Here is a 17,024-nt window from a genome sequence, read left to right on the forward strand (position 1 = left end):
CTCTCTCTCTCTCTCTCTCTCTCTCTCTCTCTCTCTCTCTCTCTCTGCCTCTACTACCCTCCTGGCTCCCCTCCCCATGCCCTGAATAGACTCTATTCTATACTATAAAAAAAAAAAAGAATGATTTTCTTCTTTAAAATACAAAAAGTAACAGACATTATTTTTAAGTATGCCTGTTAAATAAATGTTATATAAAATGTTTATGTAAATAAGTGCTCTCCTCCCGATGCTTACATGTGCATCCTGTGGAGAGGACAGGTGAGGGAGAGGTGAAGTTGGAGCTCAAGGTCCAGTCCAAAGGACAGCTGGGGGGGGGGATGGGGGTGGGGGGGGGGGTGGCCATATTGCTGAGAGACCAGAGCACAGGTGGATGGATGCATTTGTCTAGAGCTTTGCTCCTTATCCAGCTGTTTCTGAGCAGCTGGGTCCAAGCATGAAATAAGCTACCACTTAAGCACAAGGCTGAGCACTGATGTGATGGCTCAGTGGGAGGACTTGAGGTCACTCCCCAGTACCCACATAAAGATCCAAGCTTGGTAGCGCACCACCAGTCTATCCAAATTGGAGAGACCCTGCCTCAAACAATAAGGTGGAAAGTGGCTGAGGAAAACACCTGACAGTGATGACCTCTGGCCTGCCTCCTTATGTATGTGCACACATCCATACTCACACATGCACATGAGTCCATGCACATGTGAACATTACATATGCACCAGCCACAGAAATGAGGTAAGTATATAACTTAGGAAAGTTATTAGACTTCTGTATCTTACCCCGTCAAAACCTAGATGATCGAAACCTTCATCATAGACTTGATGTCTAAATAAACAGTGAGGTGCTCACTAGAAATGTTCTAGCACAAAGTCAGTCTTATATTTTATGTGTATGAGTGTTTTCTGGCATTAATGTCTGTGCACTGTGTGTGTACAGTGCCCACAGAGGCCAGAAGAGGTGTCAGATCCCCTGTAACTGGAGTGACAAGTCTGGGCTCTGAGAAGTGCGCCCAAGTCTTCAGCAAGAACAGCCTCTTAACTGCTGAGCCATCTCTCCAGCTTCAGTTGGGGAGGTTTGTTTTTTTTTTTTTAATTGAAAAGTTATAGCGTGTTAACAATTTAATATATGTTTTCTCCCTCAGAAATTCTTACATGGGATTATTGATAAGGTTTTCCACGCTGGCTTCACAAACAATCAAGCGTCCATAAAGTATTTTATTGAGTGGCTTATTATATTGATTCTTCATAAATTCCCTGAGTTTCTTCCGAAGTTCTGGGCGTGTTTTTCTTATGTAAGTAAGGATTTTCTTCTGCTGTTCTGAACTAGGAGAGGGTGTGACTGTGGAGGTGCACCTCACTTCAGTGCCTGTTTCTGTCCCTCAGTGACTGTAATGTTGACATTGAAGTTTATAATTGTGCATCCTGAGTGTGGTTGGGCAACAGAAATTTATCAAGTTTGTCTTGAGTGTGTTGTGATTTGTTCTAATTTTGACAAAATAAGGATGAGAAAGGCTTTTGTTATTAAGATATAAGGGAAGCCAGGCATGGTGTTGCACACCTGTAATCCCTGCACTCAGGAAACTGAGGGAGGGAAATCAGAAATTTTAGACCAGACTAGGCTGTGTAGTGAGGTGCTATCTCAGACAAAACAAAACAAAACAAAACAAAGAAGCAAAGCAAATAAGACGCCGCGTAACACCAAGCCGTGTCCTGGCTTGGTAGTAGAAATAAGGGAGACGAGGAGTGAATTTTCTCTTTCCCTTTGGAAAGAGCTTTAGAAGGGAAATTTCAAACAACCAGAATAGAGGGTCTCAGTGAAGGTTTTACTGTTGTGAACAGACACCGTGACCAAGGCAACTCTTACAAGGACAACATTTAATTAGGGCTGCCTTACAGGTTCAGAGAGTCAGTCCATTATCAAGGCAGGAGCATGGCAGTGTCCAGGCAGGCATGATGCAGGAGGACCTGAGAGTTCTACATCTTCATCTGAAGGCCATTAGGAGAAGACTGGCTCCCAGGCAGCTAGGACTAGGTTCTTAAAACCCATACCCATAGTGACATGCTTCCTCCTCCAACAAGGCCACACCTCCAAATAGTGCCATTCCCTGGGCCAAGCATATTCAAATCACCACAGAGGGTGTAGAAGGAAACAACTGCCACCTAGTCACAGACAAGCGTCAATTCTATCTCATGTGAGCTGACACCAACTTTCACCTCACCCCCTCCCACGTTACTTCTTATAGCTCTGATAAAATTTCTGACAAAAGTAACCTGAGAAGGAGGGGTTCACCCTGGCTCACAGTTTGAGGGTGCAAGCCATCATGGGGGGGAGGCATGGTGGCAGGAGCGTGGGGTCACATTACATCTGTAGTCAGGAAGCAGGAAGGGATGAATGGCGAAGCAAAGCTCATTTTCTCCCCCTTTAGTTAACCTAATCTACATCATCCCTCACTGGTGTGCCCAGAGGCTTGTCCCTTCCGTGACTCTAGGTATAACAGTTGACAGTATTAATATCATCTTGTTCTAATGCTGGGTGAAAATCACATTTGATGAGTGTTGGTGGCAACAGTGGACTCTTTGCCCTCCTGGATCCCTTCCCTGTGTCTATGCTTGAGGATAGACACCCAGATCACCCAGGTTTGGGTTGTTAGGATGTTCAACACATACCTAGCCATGTAAATAGCATCTGTTCTTGGTAAGGGCTAGGGCTCCAGATGGCATTTCTTCCCCATGGCTGTCACCTTGCATGCAACAGCAGGATACCGTCCCAAGGGTCAGTGAGACTTTCACCTCCTCTGCCCTGTGTCTTTTACCAGCTTCCTCTGCATCCTGACCCCAGTCCCCACTCCTGTCCTGTAGGCCTGCCCCAGGGGCTTGGTCCATGTGAAGCCATTCAGTGCTGTCTGAGTGTACTCTCTGCATTGCCTGCATTGCAGTGATATGCAGGGAGTCCTCCTCTCTGGTTTTCAGTCCTGTGCCCTACACATGGCAAGCTCAAGCTGCTTCAGGGAAGAGGGCAGAGGCTGCCTCCTACCTCTGCCCGCCGAGGGTCCAGCAGCCTCTGCTCACAGTTAAGCCCCAAATGACGATTCTTCTATCTCATCTTCTATCAAGGGTGAAGAAAAAATTAAAACAAGCATTTGTACATTTTTATCTGTTTTATCGCATTTGGATGTCATCATTCAGAATATTCCAGAAAAGGTGAGTTTGAGTTATTTCCAAGAAGAATTTATGAACTTGACATTCTAATAGACAAAAAATGTATTTGTACAGTTTTGTTGTTGTTTGTTTCATGGTTGGTTATCTTTAGGATGTGTTTCTTCCTCATTTTATTAAATACTTAAGAATTTCTTACAATGTTTGATCATATCCATCCCTCCCCCAACTCCTCCCAGACCTGCCCTCTTCCCTACCTGATCTTAAACTGTCAAGTGTCCTTGTGGGTTTTGCCCAGATAGACTCTGAACTTCTGATTGTCCTGTTGCCACTTCTTAAGTATCCCATGCCTGCTTCTTAATTTTGCCTCTGGGTGGCTCAAGGTGGCTGTTAGGGAGTTCAGGTGCTCAGTACTTGATGGAGGAAGGTGGGTACCTCAGGTTCTCCAAAAGTGGGACTCCTATAGGACACTTCCTTACTTTCAACCTAGGTCACGTAATAAGGTGGGGTCATGTTTCTAGAACATAATGGCCATGTCACACCAGCATGAAGATCAGTGTCAACTTATATCATAGGAGAGGGGGACATATTGTAGCCATTAGAAGAACGGGGACACCCAAAACCATTTTCCTTGAGACAGTTGTGAGTGCTGCTGAGCTCACTGGCCTGGGAGGAAGATGCAGCCCCACAACCAGGCCAGTGAAAGGCCTGCCAGAGCTGGTCATCTGTGCCCTCTACCAGTTCTCCATTCCTTTCAGCCAGCCTTGCTCATGCTGCCACACCTCCCTCCAAGTTGTTTCTTCTGTCTTTGCAGAAGCTGGTTCTGAAGCACGCCCTCACCGTTGCCCTGCAGTGGTGTCTGAGCCACAACTTCAGCGTTAGGCTCTATGCTCTGGTAGCCCTGAAGAAGGCCTGGCATCTGTGTAAAGCATTGCAGTTTGAAGAGTGTGGTGCCTGGACCACAGTTATTGAGTGCAGCCTCAGCCAAGCAGAAAGCATGCACGGAGCAGGGTGAGGACGCCTCATGGCTCTCTTCTTTCCACAGAGCCTATAGGAGCCTTGTTACCCTCTTCTCTGTCAGTATCCCACTGTGTTAGAGCACAGAAGGGCTTGGGTCAGCCCCAAGCAACAGATGATGCTAAGATAGATTGATGATGAATCCAGTTTGGGGAGTTTGGGTTTTTTTGTTTTGTTTTCCAAGACAGTTTTCTCTGTGTAGTCTTGACTGTCCTGAAATTTGCTCTGTAGATCAAGCCGGCTTCAATTTGCTTGCCTCTCCTTTCAAGTGCTGGGATTAAAGGCGTGAGCCACCACCACTGGGCCAGATTGGAGTTTTATACTCATTCTTTACTTGAGCCTTGTAAACTCTTTAGTTAGCTCCTGCACAGCAGGCAGGTAGCTTAGATGAAGCCAGACTGACCTCAGAGCGGCCCCTCACCCTTCCAGCTGAGCATTGCTTTCTGTGGTGAGGTCATGGCTGACTATTGAGCACTGAGCTGTTTTCTCTGCTGGTTTATCATAGATTAAGGTCCCCGGTCCCTAAAAACTGTTGGCTCAGATCCCATATATTTTATTATTATAAATCAATACCACTCCTGGTCCCAAATAGGAACACAGTCAGTGAGAATCAGGCATTCTGAGCTTTATGGTTTCTCTGTTTTCTAAGTGCACACCCCTCTTTGAGACTTCTGTGGCAGGCACACACCTCAGCAGGCCAGGTAGACAGAGGTCCTGTCTATATGTGACTCAGTCAGGTAAAGAGGACCTTCAAGTAGTCACCCCAGTGCACAGGCCTTTCAGTCGGTGATAAGAACACAGAGGGAATCATGGCGAATACATGTGACTTAGAGAAGTCCTTTAACCAACATCATCTGTGACTTCCAAAAGAGCAGGATTTGGTGAGTGAAAAGAGACTTCTGGGCAAGAGACTCGGCTTTGGGAATTAGAGATTGGTAGCAGGCAGGACATTGGAGGAAGCCAGTCCTGGGGACATGGGGCAAGTATCTAGGTATTCAGAGAACTGAAAAGAGTTAAGAGTTAGGATGACAGTAACCAGTACCTGTAGGCCTTGACTTTGGGTGAGAAGCATGTCCAAGGCAGCCCATATAGTGACAGGGAAGCTGCTTCCTCAGCTCTGAGGCTGGTAAGGGGATAAATGGACAGGGGTGAGGAGAGTGTGAGAGAAGACAGACTCAAAGTAACAACACAGCTGGGGGTTGCACTGGTTGCATGAGTAGGGATGGAACCTGCAGAGCAATGTGTTGAGCACAGCAGTGTGGATGGGAATGGAACCTGGATAGCAACGGGTTTAGCACACAAGTGGCAGATACCTGTTACCTCTCTGTAGTAGGTTGTCTGGAGTTCGTTGTTTGTGTTTAGATGCTTGGAATGTTTAAAGTACTTCTTGTTCATTTTTCAGAAACACAGGCAGTGAAGAAGGTGAGGTACAAGGAACTTATACAAAAAGTGTCTTGGCTAAGTAGCTCAGGCTGGCTTTATTCTCCTGGCAGTCCTCCTGCCTGTCTACTGAGTGTTGGAATCGTAGGCAAGCACCACAATGCCTAGTTTAAGGAACAAGAAGAAAAAAAAAAACTAGGCATGGCTGCATGTATTTGTAACCCCAGCACTTGGAGGTAGAGAAGTTCAAGATTTGTCTTCAGATATCTGAGTTCAAGGCTATCCTCTTGAACCTGAGACTCTATCTCAAAAACCACAAAGTGAGAACATTTCTACGTGGCAGTTTATCTATGTGGCAGTTTAAAATACACATTGCATGCCGGGTGGGGGGGGGGCAGAACACAGGGGCAGTGTGTTCATATGGCATACATGAGGCCCCAGGGATTAGTCCCCAGTAGCCCCATGTTAGTGACTGATAAACACAGCTATACCCAAGTTATAGAAGGAAGAGTTTGTCTTGACTTATGGTTCTAGGGGTATGTGTTCATCATGCTGTGGATGCCTGACAGCAAGCAGCAGGAGGAAGAAGCTGAGAGATCACAACAACAGGGAACAGACCTGGAAATAGGGTGGGGTTATGAACTTTCAAAGCCTATCCTCATTGACATACTTCCTCTAGCAAGGCCATAAATCTAAACTTCCACAAACACCACCTACTGGGGACCAGGTATTCAAATAGATGAGCCTATGGGTGACATTTCTCATTCAAACCACAACCTCAGAGACTGGCAGACACAGACAGAACTAGAACATATATACGTTAATGTTGAAGAGTATGGACTACGAGCCCGAGATAGAGAATTCTTTAAGGTCCTGCACTGACTTCCCCTCCAGAGCTGTTTCCTCCCTGTCCTCCTCCTCAGGAACGCCAGGAAGAACTGGCAGCGCATCCAGGACCATTTCTTCTTCTCCACCTTCCAACCCCTGAAGGACTACTGTCTGGAGGTAGGTTGAGAGTGCAGCGTGTAGGCTGTCTGCTGTCTGCAGGCCTGATGCTCTTTCCTACCCCAGCTATTGAAGGCTGTGATGAGGTTCATCCTCTGTCCCCTTGACCCTGTGACGTTCTGAACTTACCGTTCACCCCTCAGCAGTGACAACTGGCTAGTCATTCTCACTTTCTATTTCTCTGGCAGTGTCTGGCTTGTAAACCTTGGAAGGGACTATTTAACTCTAAGCAGAAATCAGAACAGATTTCTGAAAGGAAGTGAGTGAGAGAACATGTGTGCAGGTGAGACTCTCTTGTACTGAAGCCCGTTACCAATGCAAGAACAAAAGGTCTCTTGTTAATGGCAGTTAATCCTTTTAGGTTCTGGGTAATGGAATGTATGACAAATGATGCACTGCTTTGCTGATCGTGGCAGAGTGCTTATGGAATATTAAAAACTGTCAACGTACATATTGCAGTTAAAGTAGATGACATCAGAGTGTGAATTCTTAAAATTTAGAGCATCAGGCATTCTTAAACCCTTCCCAACTCCAGCTACAGCACTGTGCTGCCTACCTACCTCTGAAGTGAGAGCACCTGACCAGGGTGACTTTTCCTCTGGGGGTCTATATTGGGAGCCTAGCTACACACACACACACACACACACACACACACACACACACACATGAATGAGTGCTTTCTGTCACACTACCTATATCATTCTTCTCCAGATAAGACATACTAGGATTTCTCACTATTGTACACTTTGTCGGTGCTCCTCAGCTCCACAGCCCTTTCTAAGGGCTCTCTAGAACCCTATCCACCTTTTGCCAGGCAGCCCCAGGTTCTGAATCCTTTCTCCTTCCCCTCACCCCTACCAGCCTTGCTTTCTGCTGCTATCTTGTCCTCGGCGATACCAGGCAGAGCGGTGAACGGCAATGGGAGTTGTGTGTGTAGACTGCACAGCGGGGAGCTCATGGTCTGCCAGACTCTGTCACCGAGCCTTTATGTGTTTGGAGCTGGGCTTAGGAGGCCCACCTGATAACCATTACACTCCATCATGACAGTTTAAATGTGCACAAAGATAGCTAGCATGAAGCAAACCATACTTGCCTTAGAACTACCCTGAAACAAACCATATCTGCCTTAAAACCACCCTTAAAGACATGTGCACTGAGTGTCACTTTGCTTTTAAGTTGCCCGTGACTTGGGGTTTTCTCTCTCATATGCCTTCCCATGGTTGAGAGTTCTTCAGGAGGGAGGAACAGAAAGGTGGCCTTGTGGCCTCACAGGCTCCATTAACGCACCTTCTTACACATGATGACCTGAAGCTGACAGAGCCTTCATAGCTCACCCCATGTCACACAGTGAGTTACTCTATGGAGTCAGGATACAGGTTTTGAATGTTTGCAGTAGAACTGAGCACGGGATGAGTGTCTGATAGCCAGGACATTGCCTTTAGGTATACACTTCTCTTTAGTAATAATGCCCTTTGAAGCATGGTGTGCTCTTGATAAGAGCGTAGTAGTCACATGTAGTTAGTGTTGGAGGAGAGGCCCTGCATGCTCTTGGGGGTCCCTAAGTGAATCTCTGAATGTCCTAGGGAGAGTAGCACACACCTACAGAAGTACTGCAGGCCTAACGGCCTGAAAGTCTAGGGTGGCTTGAAAGAAGCACTAACATTACTGGTTTTGGATTTTTTTGTTTTGTTTTTGTCTTTTTTGTTTGATTGTTTTCCCTTCTATTTTTTTAAGGAAAATAATAGATTTTATAACTCTCTTTTCAGACCATATTTTATACGTTCCCACGGCTCTCGGGTGTCACTGAAGAAGAGTGGATCACCCTGGATAAATTTGCCAACTTCACAGACATCCCTTCCAATCCAGGGTCCCAGTGGTACCTGTCTGGGACTGCACTTGGTGAGCTGAGTCCAGGAGACTGGTCCCAGCAGGACCAAGGTAAGGGAGCTTCATGTTACCCTGGTTCATTGGCGAGGGCTCCTGACTGCTGTTCTAGAACGGGTCTTGATGATTTTGTTTCACTGATCTGGTTCTTGGCCTCTATTTAGAGAAGGCAGGAGCACGTGTGGCTTGGCTCTGACCAGGACTTTTAGCTGAATGCTCGCTTTCCGTATAGCTCATCTCTCTGTAACGATGGTGGTTTCCTTTTTAAGTAGGAATTTTAGAATTCATTGTCTGTGGTTTGTTCTAGAAAGGTAAGCTAAACACAATGCCACGTTCTCGCCTCCTTACGACAGCAGAGCTCTGGATCCTGGTCCTTCTGGGTCTGGTTAGGCAAGCCTCCTGCACTTTCCCAAATCTTTCCCTCTTCCAATGCCAATCAGACTTCCCTGAAAAACCAGTGGCTCAGTGTGTCCAGGGCAGCTTCATTCTGCTGGCTCCTCCCCCAGTTTGTCCCCCCAGCTCTCCCTAACTGTACTACCACTGTGACTGCTTCCTCAAAGCCAGAGTCCCTGAAGTATAAGTTGGGGGCTTCTCCCTCTCCACACCTGCACCATCTGTAGGTTTCCTCTACTGGTCTCCTCCTGCTGTTTTTCTTCCCAACTCTCCAGCTTCTCCCTGCCAGTCTCTACTGTTGTTGTTTAGCTCCTCCATGTCCCCAGGCAGTATTTAGCTTATTAAAAATGCAGCCTCTGGTGCTGGTGAGATGGCTCAGTGGATGCTTGCTTGCTGCCAAGCCTGATTAACTGAGTTCGACCCACATGGTAGGAGACGACTAATTCTCATGTGTCATTTTACTTCCACATGCACACCATGACAAGCATGTCCCCTCACCTCCTAATCAGTACATGTAATTTTTTTAAAAGTGCAGACTCCAGTTCCACCCTGTGGTTTTAATTCATTGTGTCAGGGTAATAGTTCTGTGAAAGGCAGAGATGGTTCAGTGTTACGTTTTTTTGGACAGATCACCTTGAATCTACTCATCCATTCGATGGGGATTCACTGCTGGCATACAATGTGCTAGACATGGACAAGGTCCCTCCCACAGCTTGTGTTCTTTATCAGCAGACAGCTGCATACAGATAGATCATACAATGGCAGCAAAACCCCAGGCAATCCAGCCCAGTGGACAGTGAGTGCACCAAGGACTGAGAGACCCTTGTGAGGATGAGCACAGACTACTGCTGGTTGTATTCTCAGCATCCCCGACCACCTGTAACCCCAGCTCCAGGGTATTCAATGCCCTCTTCTGGTCTTTCTGGGTACCTGCATGCATGTGGTGCATATACATACAATCAGGCTATATACAAGTATTAACAACAAGAAAAGATTTAAAAATAGATCTGAAGAAGCAAAGAGAATTGACTCAGGTTAAGTTACATGCAGGCACTATGATTTCTTCTCAGGTTCTACTTTGGGTGAAGCAGACAGCCAATCAGAGTGGGCTGATGTCCAGAAAAAAATCATCCCATGGGGACACAGTGCTCTGGAGTCAGACCTGGAGCTTGCATTTCAGGATCGGGCTGCCAAGCTTGGAAAGTCCATTAGCAGACTGATCGTTGTGGCTTCACTCATCGACAAGCCAACCAACCTGGGAGGTAAAGTCCTCTACCTTTTGTGGCTGTCTGTTCCACACACGGTCCTCCAGAAAGGCTTCAGAGGAAAGGCTAGGGTGCCGTGAACCCTGTGACATGCTGGAGACAGTCTTGGTAATGAGCCATTATGTACAGGGCTATGCAGGACCTGTGAGGTGTTCGGTGCTGCAGTACTTGTCGTCGGGAGTCTTCAGTGTGTCAGCGACAGACAGTTCCAGCACCTCAGCGTCTCTGCAGAGCAGTGGCTTCCTCTAGTGGAGGTGAGTGTGAAGTCACTCATTAGATTCTGTATTCGTGAAGATGTTTTGGCATGGTGTCTTTGTGCCAGTTTCTCAGTGTAATCCTTCAGTACTGAAGTTCCATGAGGTTTAGTCTGTGACTTGCAGTCATGTGGCAGTCCACTTAGCCACCACTCAGCAGGCTGTGATGTGGAGGGAATCTTCCTGATGCCATCTGGTGTCCCGCTTTCCCTTTAAAGTCCTTTGATGGTCAGGTTTGAGTTTTAATGCTTTGTCTTCTCTCTCATTTCACAATGGAATGATTTCATATTCTGCTCTTCTAAAACTGCCACTAAGGTGAGACCATCCCAGCTGACGGATTATCTGCAGCAGAAAAAGGTGGAAGGCTACACTGTCATTGGTGTGGAGCAGACAGCTCAAAGCTCAGACCTGGCCCAGTACCGCTTCCCTGAGAAGTCGCTGCTGCTGTTGGGGTGAGCTGATTCCCTGGTCCCTGTCTCTTCTCTAGGCTGTTTTATGACTTACCCAGGGTCCTGTCATACAACTTCCTATGAGCTTATAGCATTTATGGGGACCTCCCGGTTTTCCTTTTCTCACCTGGCTGTTTACTATAAAACATGAAATTGGCCTGTGGTAGTAATGTCCTTACTTACTGGAATCCAGGCAGACTTCATTTGTTTATCTGTCTCCAATAGCAACATGCAGGACTCCTAAAAAATAATAGTAAAAGGTACTTCCCTGTAATACAGGGAAACTAATGTGTCTTGCTCTGTTTTTCTTCTGCAGAAATGAGCGGGAAGGAATCCCAGCCAACCTGATCCAGCAGCTGGATGTGTGTGTGGAGATTCCTCAGCAGGGCATCATCCGCTCACTAAATGTCCACGTGAGTGGGGCTCTGCTGATCTGGGAGTACACCAGACAGCAGCTGCTCGGGTGTGCAGGGCCACCATCCTGAAGGCTGGGCCTTGCCTGCTATCTCATCTCTCACGGTGCTATGGATGGTGACTTACAACCTTCTGGACGAACGAAATATTTTGAGATGTCCTGGGATTATCTACGTGTCTCTAACCTTGCACCTCAATGCCAAAACCTCTTCATGTGCCTTAAAGTATATCAGTATATATTGTCCCCCTTTTTTAGCTAGCCTTTTAAAAATATTTTAAGCATTTATAGAATTTTAAAGGTATGTTCTTCCTAGAAACCGGTACTGTCAGGCTGGCAGAACTAAGTTGTTTTTTATGAGCACCTATGCCCTTCTGTTCTGCAGCAGCAGCTGAGGCACAGGGAAGGTTTTGAGAGCCAGCAGCCACTCCCTGCTGTTAGTGTTCCTGCCGAGAGAGGGAGGTGATGTGGATCAGCTCCAATGATGTTCTTTATCCTCAGGTCCTCGGCTTCATTTCCAGAGCCCCGGATTGAGCCCTCACTGTTCCTGTTAGGTTTAAATGAGATTTGTCCTATAGGGTTGTGCTCTGATGGTGGCTAGAAATCTGTCTCTGAGGACTATAATCATCACCCCCATGCTGTTGAGCCACTCCAGTGAATCCCTACTGAAACCAAGAAGGAAGCCCCTGAATGCTTTCCGTTCAGATAAGTGCATTATTTAATGGTAGTCATTATCATCATCCAGCAAGGAGCTTGTTATCCCTGAACTCTTCTGAGTAATACTCAAATTTCTCCTGAAGTTTTGACCTGCAACAGTGTTTCAAGCATAGACCACCACATCTCCACAGCCCCACTTCATCCAGGTGCCGCTCTTGTGGTCTGAGATAACGACATTATCCGTCTGGCTTCTTTCTGGTAGCAGCTCATCTGGGTCTTTGCTTGTGTTGTTGGTATTCCATCCATCACTGGGATATGTAGTTCTTTATCTCCTCCTGCCACACCTGGGCATCTGGTTTTAAGTGACTGAGTGATGCTGCAGGTTTTGCTTCCAGTTCATTCGGTGAGGTAGCTGCTAGGGGTAGGACTGGTGGGTCAAAGGTCAGCCTGTTTGACTGAAAACCTCTGCAGAGGGCTCTCCTCCTTTACAGTATCACCAAGAGTGACTTGTTCTGCATCCTTGTCACCACTTGGTATTGTCAAACTGTAATTGAAGCCATTCTAACCGGTATCTAGTGACATCAGTATGGCATTAATTCCCATTATTCTAACATTTAATGATAAGAAGGCTCTTTTTAGAGATTTATCATCTATTGCATTTCTTTTGAAAAATATTCACACAATTTGCCCACATTTTAAACATTCTTATTAAGAATCATGAGTTGTTTTTTTGTTTTTTTTTTTAATTCTGGATTCAAGTTCTTCAAGAAATATGCCATTTGTGAGTATTGTCTCCATGTTTGTGAGTTACTGCTACACTTTTGGGAGCCCATCCTTAGGCATTTTCTTAATCATCTTGGAATAGACCCAGTTTTCCTTTCCCAATCTACATATTTATTTCTTCTTTGTCTTACTGAACTAGGTAGCAACCCAGGTATTGTCTAATCACCGAGGACATTTGAACAAATGTTTTTATTTTAACCCATCAACTTCATTGTGTAGTTTCTGTATTAAGATGTTAACTGTCAGAAGCACATATAATAACCTTAGTTTTTATTTAATGTGCAACTATATATATATTTGCCTACTATTCAGCTTTTATTCCAAAGGGGGAAAGGAAGATAAACAATGTATTTTTATAATAAACTTTTTAATAATCTTATGGTTTTTCTTAAAATAGATCCCTCACTAAATTAAGGAAATCCTCATAGTTTGAATGATAAGATCGTCTGGTTTTTCCACCACCATTTTACTGTAACTGTTGTTTACAGAGAACAAGAGCTGATGTGCACTGTGATTCAAGCTGCTTTTGTCCTGGAATCATTTCTGTAAGTCCAGAGAAATAATTTCCACTTGTGTGAAAGTCCAGAAAGGAGCCTAGGAATTTTCAGTCGACTGTGAAGGCTGGAATCCTCCTGCTTCAAATTTTTCTTTGAATTTTAAGTAGTCTCTTCTTTTGTCAAAATATTTTATCTATTGAGATAAAAAGGCCTGACATTAGAGCAAATTATGCAGCTTAGGCAAGCAAAAGCACAGATTTAAATGTAACATGTTACTCAGTATCAACTGTATTGAAGCAGAACTGTAGTTTGTATTCTGGAATCCTGAGTCAGGGGTCTAGTGAGCTTCTAAGAAGCCTGAAGAATCATGAGTCTATCCCTCATGGCTAGTGTTTCTGTTTAGTCTCCAAACATCCTGGGAACTTACAAAACATTTTTATACACACTGGAGTCTAGTGGCAGCTCTTGGCTAGGTCAGGAAACTTTCAACTTGACAGACGATTGTTGGTTATAGGTTCAGTGTATCAAATAAGTTATCAGCCCTGGCATTTTTGTCAACTCTGTTTTATCTAGAAAGACACATCTGGGGAGACAGACAAATGACTAACTAGTCACACATTATGAAGACTTGGCTTTATTTTTATTCACAGCCTACTCTTTTCATGGGGTGTAAATACTGCCCCAGCACCTGTATACAGGCCAAACGCAGGATACCTCACATGTGTATTGTCAGCCTAGAAAATGCTGTTCTTGTTAAAAGCCTTCAGCGTATGTCTTAAGGGACCCCCTGCCTGAATACTACTTTCTTGTTCACCGAGAAACCGTGTTCTCTAGCATAGCAGGCAGATTTGTTCCTTAAAGCTCCATCTGGAAGAATGTAACATCTTCCTATCCAGAGTATCAAAGGCACCTTCACAGGGGGGTAGCCCTGACTGCCTGCCAACCCAGGTGTAGGATTCAAACATAGTTCCTGAACATGATGTTCAATCCTTAACTTCATGGGAAACAGACCCTCATTTCAGAGTGGGTGAGGAACTGTTTGTATACAGCTCCACTGAACCTGTCACAACACTGCTTCAGTTGAAGTCTCATCCTTCTAAGTCCCTTTGGTTTGATGGCCTGTCCCTCTGTTGTGTTTGACAAGGTATTCATAAATCTGTTCAGTCTGTCGTTCTTAACTGATTGCACAGTAATGGGTGTTATATAAAAAGGCATGTGTTAGCCCTCACATTTTGTGGCAAATTATTATTGTAACACCTGCCGGGAATCAATGCCTCCAGAGACTATTACATTTAAGGATCCTTTAACATTCCATTCCAACTCACATGGGGCGGGTCGAGCCATACCTTACATTGGATCTTCTACAGGACTGATTCACTGATCCTAACTTGAGTGACCATGGAGAGGTTTGAATGTTGCCAGGTCTGTCTTTTAGCCCTCTTAATCTCCTCTGTGACTGACATAACACCTGGTGACAGGTAAAACCTTTTGTAATGTTATAACAGACCACTAGCCTCCACCAACCAGAAGGCTAAGAGTATCATCAGACAGCAGAGACGTTCTTCCTTTGCTGTAACAAACTTACCTGATGTTTTCACTCTTTATTCTGTTCTATAAGACTGTATGAAACTTCTGCCACATGGTATTTGGGGAAAACCACAATCTCTGTTCCTTAGCCAGTTACTTATATGTGGGTACAAAACAGACTAACCCTTGAAGTGAGAGCAGTATTTTGGTGTTGACAACAACTTGTCCAGAACTCAGTACCTCTTGGGGTGTTTTTCCTCCTGCACCTGTGGATGTACCTGCCACCCAGAGATCTGGTTCTATGACTGTACAGCACAAGCCTGCATCTTTCTCAAAGGACCTCAGTTCAAATCCCCTCTCCACTACAGTGGCTGCCTCATCCTGGAGAAATGTTTCTCCTCTCTGATGCATGGTTCCCCCTGCATAAACCTGGATGCAAGACCTCCCAAGACTGAATAAAAATCCTAGCGAATAAATCCAAGTGTCTCCCTCAGAACACATTCCCATGATCCTCCATTTCTTCTCCCCCCCTCCCCCCCTCCCACACGTGTTTGTCTTTAGACACACCTCTCAGTCTTTATAGCAGTTGACAGAGGCTGGGACAAGGTGAAGAGAGCAAAGAACTGATACTCAATGAGCCAGACTGCTGAATATGACCAGGCTTGAGGGGAGGAACTGTGAGAAAGACTATGGACGCCTGCAGAAGTCCGAAGTCTGGTAGTGCGCTGTCATTTTCTCCAGTAATACCAACAAACTGGTGACTTCCAACACGTGACCTTGTCCCTTAAACCTACCCCGGGGTGAAGCTGCACGCAGGGCCCTGCGGGACTTACCCACTGCTGGGGACAGCGGGCCTCGAACGAGCTCCTCAGCTTCTGGCACCGGGCCGCGTCCTCCGCGTTGTCATCCAGGCAGCGCCAGTACAGGTCACGCGCGCCCCAGCACGCTTGCCTTTCCTTCATGGACGGGGCTGCCATTCCTGCAGAGGTCACGCGGGGAACCACGTGACATGCGACACAGGGATCAGCCCACGTGGGAGCGCGGTGCGGGCTGTGGTTCCCGTGCGGCAGTGTCGCCCTGCGGATCCACCGAACGCACCAGGAAACTCACTGCAAAAGTGCCCGCCGCGGATTGAGCTGTCCGGGCCACCGTCTACAAATGGGAAGGAGGGACTTCCGGTTAAGTCCTTTTCCCTGGCGGCTAATTTCCGGCCCCCTAGGGGGCGTGGCCTGTGGGCGGAAACTAGTGTCTGATTGGTACCGCCCTCTGCTCTTCCTCCCCCTCCCCCCCCCAGGGAAGAGTGACTTGTAATTGTGGCGGCCCAGACTGGTTGAGTAGGGACCCAGCGCGGTTGGAGGTGACCGAGTTGGCACCATGTTCCGTCCTCCGAGTGTGGCTAAGAAGGAAACAGCTTGCCAAAGAGCGCCGGCTCTGGGTGAGGGCGAAGCTGAGGTTCGCCATGCTGGAGGCTCTTTGTACCTTCCTTAGGGCCCATCCTAAGGAAGACTTAAACCAGTCAAGGAGAGCCAGCCGCACACCTGAGCAGCTCCAGTTCACAGCTCTATAGGTTTTCAAGGTGTGCAGTGTGACTCTAAGCACTGCCATATATGGGACATATACCCCAGAAGTCTAAGGACTATAACAGGGATGGCTTTACCTTATCGCCATCAGTTTATAAAAAGGTAGAGCATTACGTAAATATGACGGATAGCTACAAAAACGGATGGAAGAGCCTTAGATGAGTTAAGTTGAAGGTGCAAATATATTTTTAAAGATTTGTTTATCTGATTTTATCGATGTGGCTACAATTATGAATGTGTATGTACCACATATAGGTACATCGAGAGCCGGCATGAATGAGATGGGAAATAAAAGCAGTGGTGTTTACAGCCAGCCACAGCTGTCTGTATATCCCTTCCCGACTCCATGATCAAGAATTCATTGGTAGCTGGAAACTGACCGTGATGCAACAACACTCACACTGTGCAAAAAGCAAGCCTGAATTTTGCTTTTGTCAAGTCCGGACCCAATTTACTAACACACAACCAAATCAAACATTGAGAAAGGAAAGCCACGTTGAGTTTTTGTAAATAATAATAATAATAAATAATAAAACCAACAAACATCTGGTGAGAGAAACTAATAACAGTAGCAATTTCAATAGTGAAGTTTAGCTCTGTAGATGACAAGAAAGTTAGAGGATCTTACAAACAAATAAGTGCAAGTAAAGCTTAGCAAAGTGTACAGATATCCAGAGAGATGCATAATGGTGCTAGTTAAGAAATTTAAATCTGCACTGAAAACTTTCTACAGACAAATTCCAGATACTTCTACCAGGAGGTTCGACTTTTA

General features: G+C 45.8%; 2 protein-coding genes across 3 annotated transcripts in view; one reads left to right on the forward strand and one right to left on the reverse strand.

Moving 5' to 3' along the window:
- The window catches only part of Tarbp1 (TAR (HIV-1) RNA binding protein 1), a 49,241-nt gene extending 36,079 nt beyond the window's left edge, over nt 1-13,162 (forward strand). The window contains exons 22-30 of the mRNA XM_028767726.1: nt 1,136-1,285; nt 3,108-3,194; nt 3,964-4,160; nt 6,470-6,551; nt 8,318-8,489; nt 9,899-10,090; nt 10,223-10,347; nt 10,663-10,799; nt 11,113-13,162. Coding sequence (XP_028623559.1) covers nt 1,136-1,285; nt 3,108-3,194; nt 3,964-4,160; nt 6,470-6,551; nt 8,318-8,489; nt 9,899-10,090; nt 10,223-10,347; nt 10,663-10,799; nt 11,113-11,281 — 1,311 coding nt within the window. The 3' untranslated portion in view covers nt 11,282-13,162. The remainder of the gene's footprint in view (nt 1-1,135; nt 1,286-3,107; nt 3,195-3,963; nt 4,161-6,469; nt 6,552-8,317; nt 8,490-9,898; nt 10,091-10,222; nt 10,348-10,662; nt 10,800-11,112) is intronic.
- On the reverse strand, nt 12,941-15,832 carry LOC114621471 (cytochrome c oxidase assembly factor 6 homolog). 2 transcript variants are annotated; one of them, XM_028767724.1, is made up of 3 exons: nt 15,506-15,800; nt 14,492-14,613; nt 13,235-13,338 (listed from the first exon to the last, which is right to left on the reverse strand). In XM_028767724.1, the coding sequence occupies exons 1-3, from the start codon at nt 15,647-15,649 to the stop codon at nt 13,335-13,337; spliced, it is 270 nt and encodes an 89-aa protein (XP_028623557.1). In that variant the 5' UTR covers nt 15,650-15,800; the 3' UTR covers nt 13,235-13,334. The 2 variants fall into 2 exon arrangements, with proteins under 2 accessions (XP_028623558.1, XP_028623557.1); XM_028767725.1 differs by lacking the exon at nt 14,492-14,613 and having other exon boundaries at nt 12,941-13,338; nt 15,506-15,832.
- Between the last annotated feature and the right edge of the window lie 1,192 nt (nt 15,833-17,024).

The sequence above is a fragment of the Grammomys surdaster genome, unplaced genomic scaffold (genome assembly GCF_004785775.1).
Source record: "Grammomys surdaster isolate TR1022 unplaced genomic scaffold, NIH_TR_1.0 181, whole genome shotgun sequence".
Taxonomy (NCBI): domain Eukaryota; kingdom Metazoa; phylum Chordata; class Mammalia; order Rodentia; family Muridae; genus Grammomys; species Grammomys surdaster.

What these genes read in the sequence shown, in the direction of transcription:
- LOC114621471 (XM_028767724.1), bottom strand. Translation starts at nt 15,649, where the DNA reads ATGGCAGCCCCGTCCATGAAGGAAAGGCAAGCGTGCTGGGGCGCGCGT. An exon ending in CCCGCTGTCCCCAGCAGTGG is followed by an intron (nt 14,614 to 15,505) that starts GTAAGTCCCGCA and finishes ACCTGTCACCAG; the next exon opens with GTGTTATGTCAGTCACAGAG.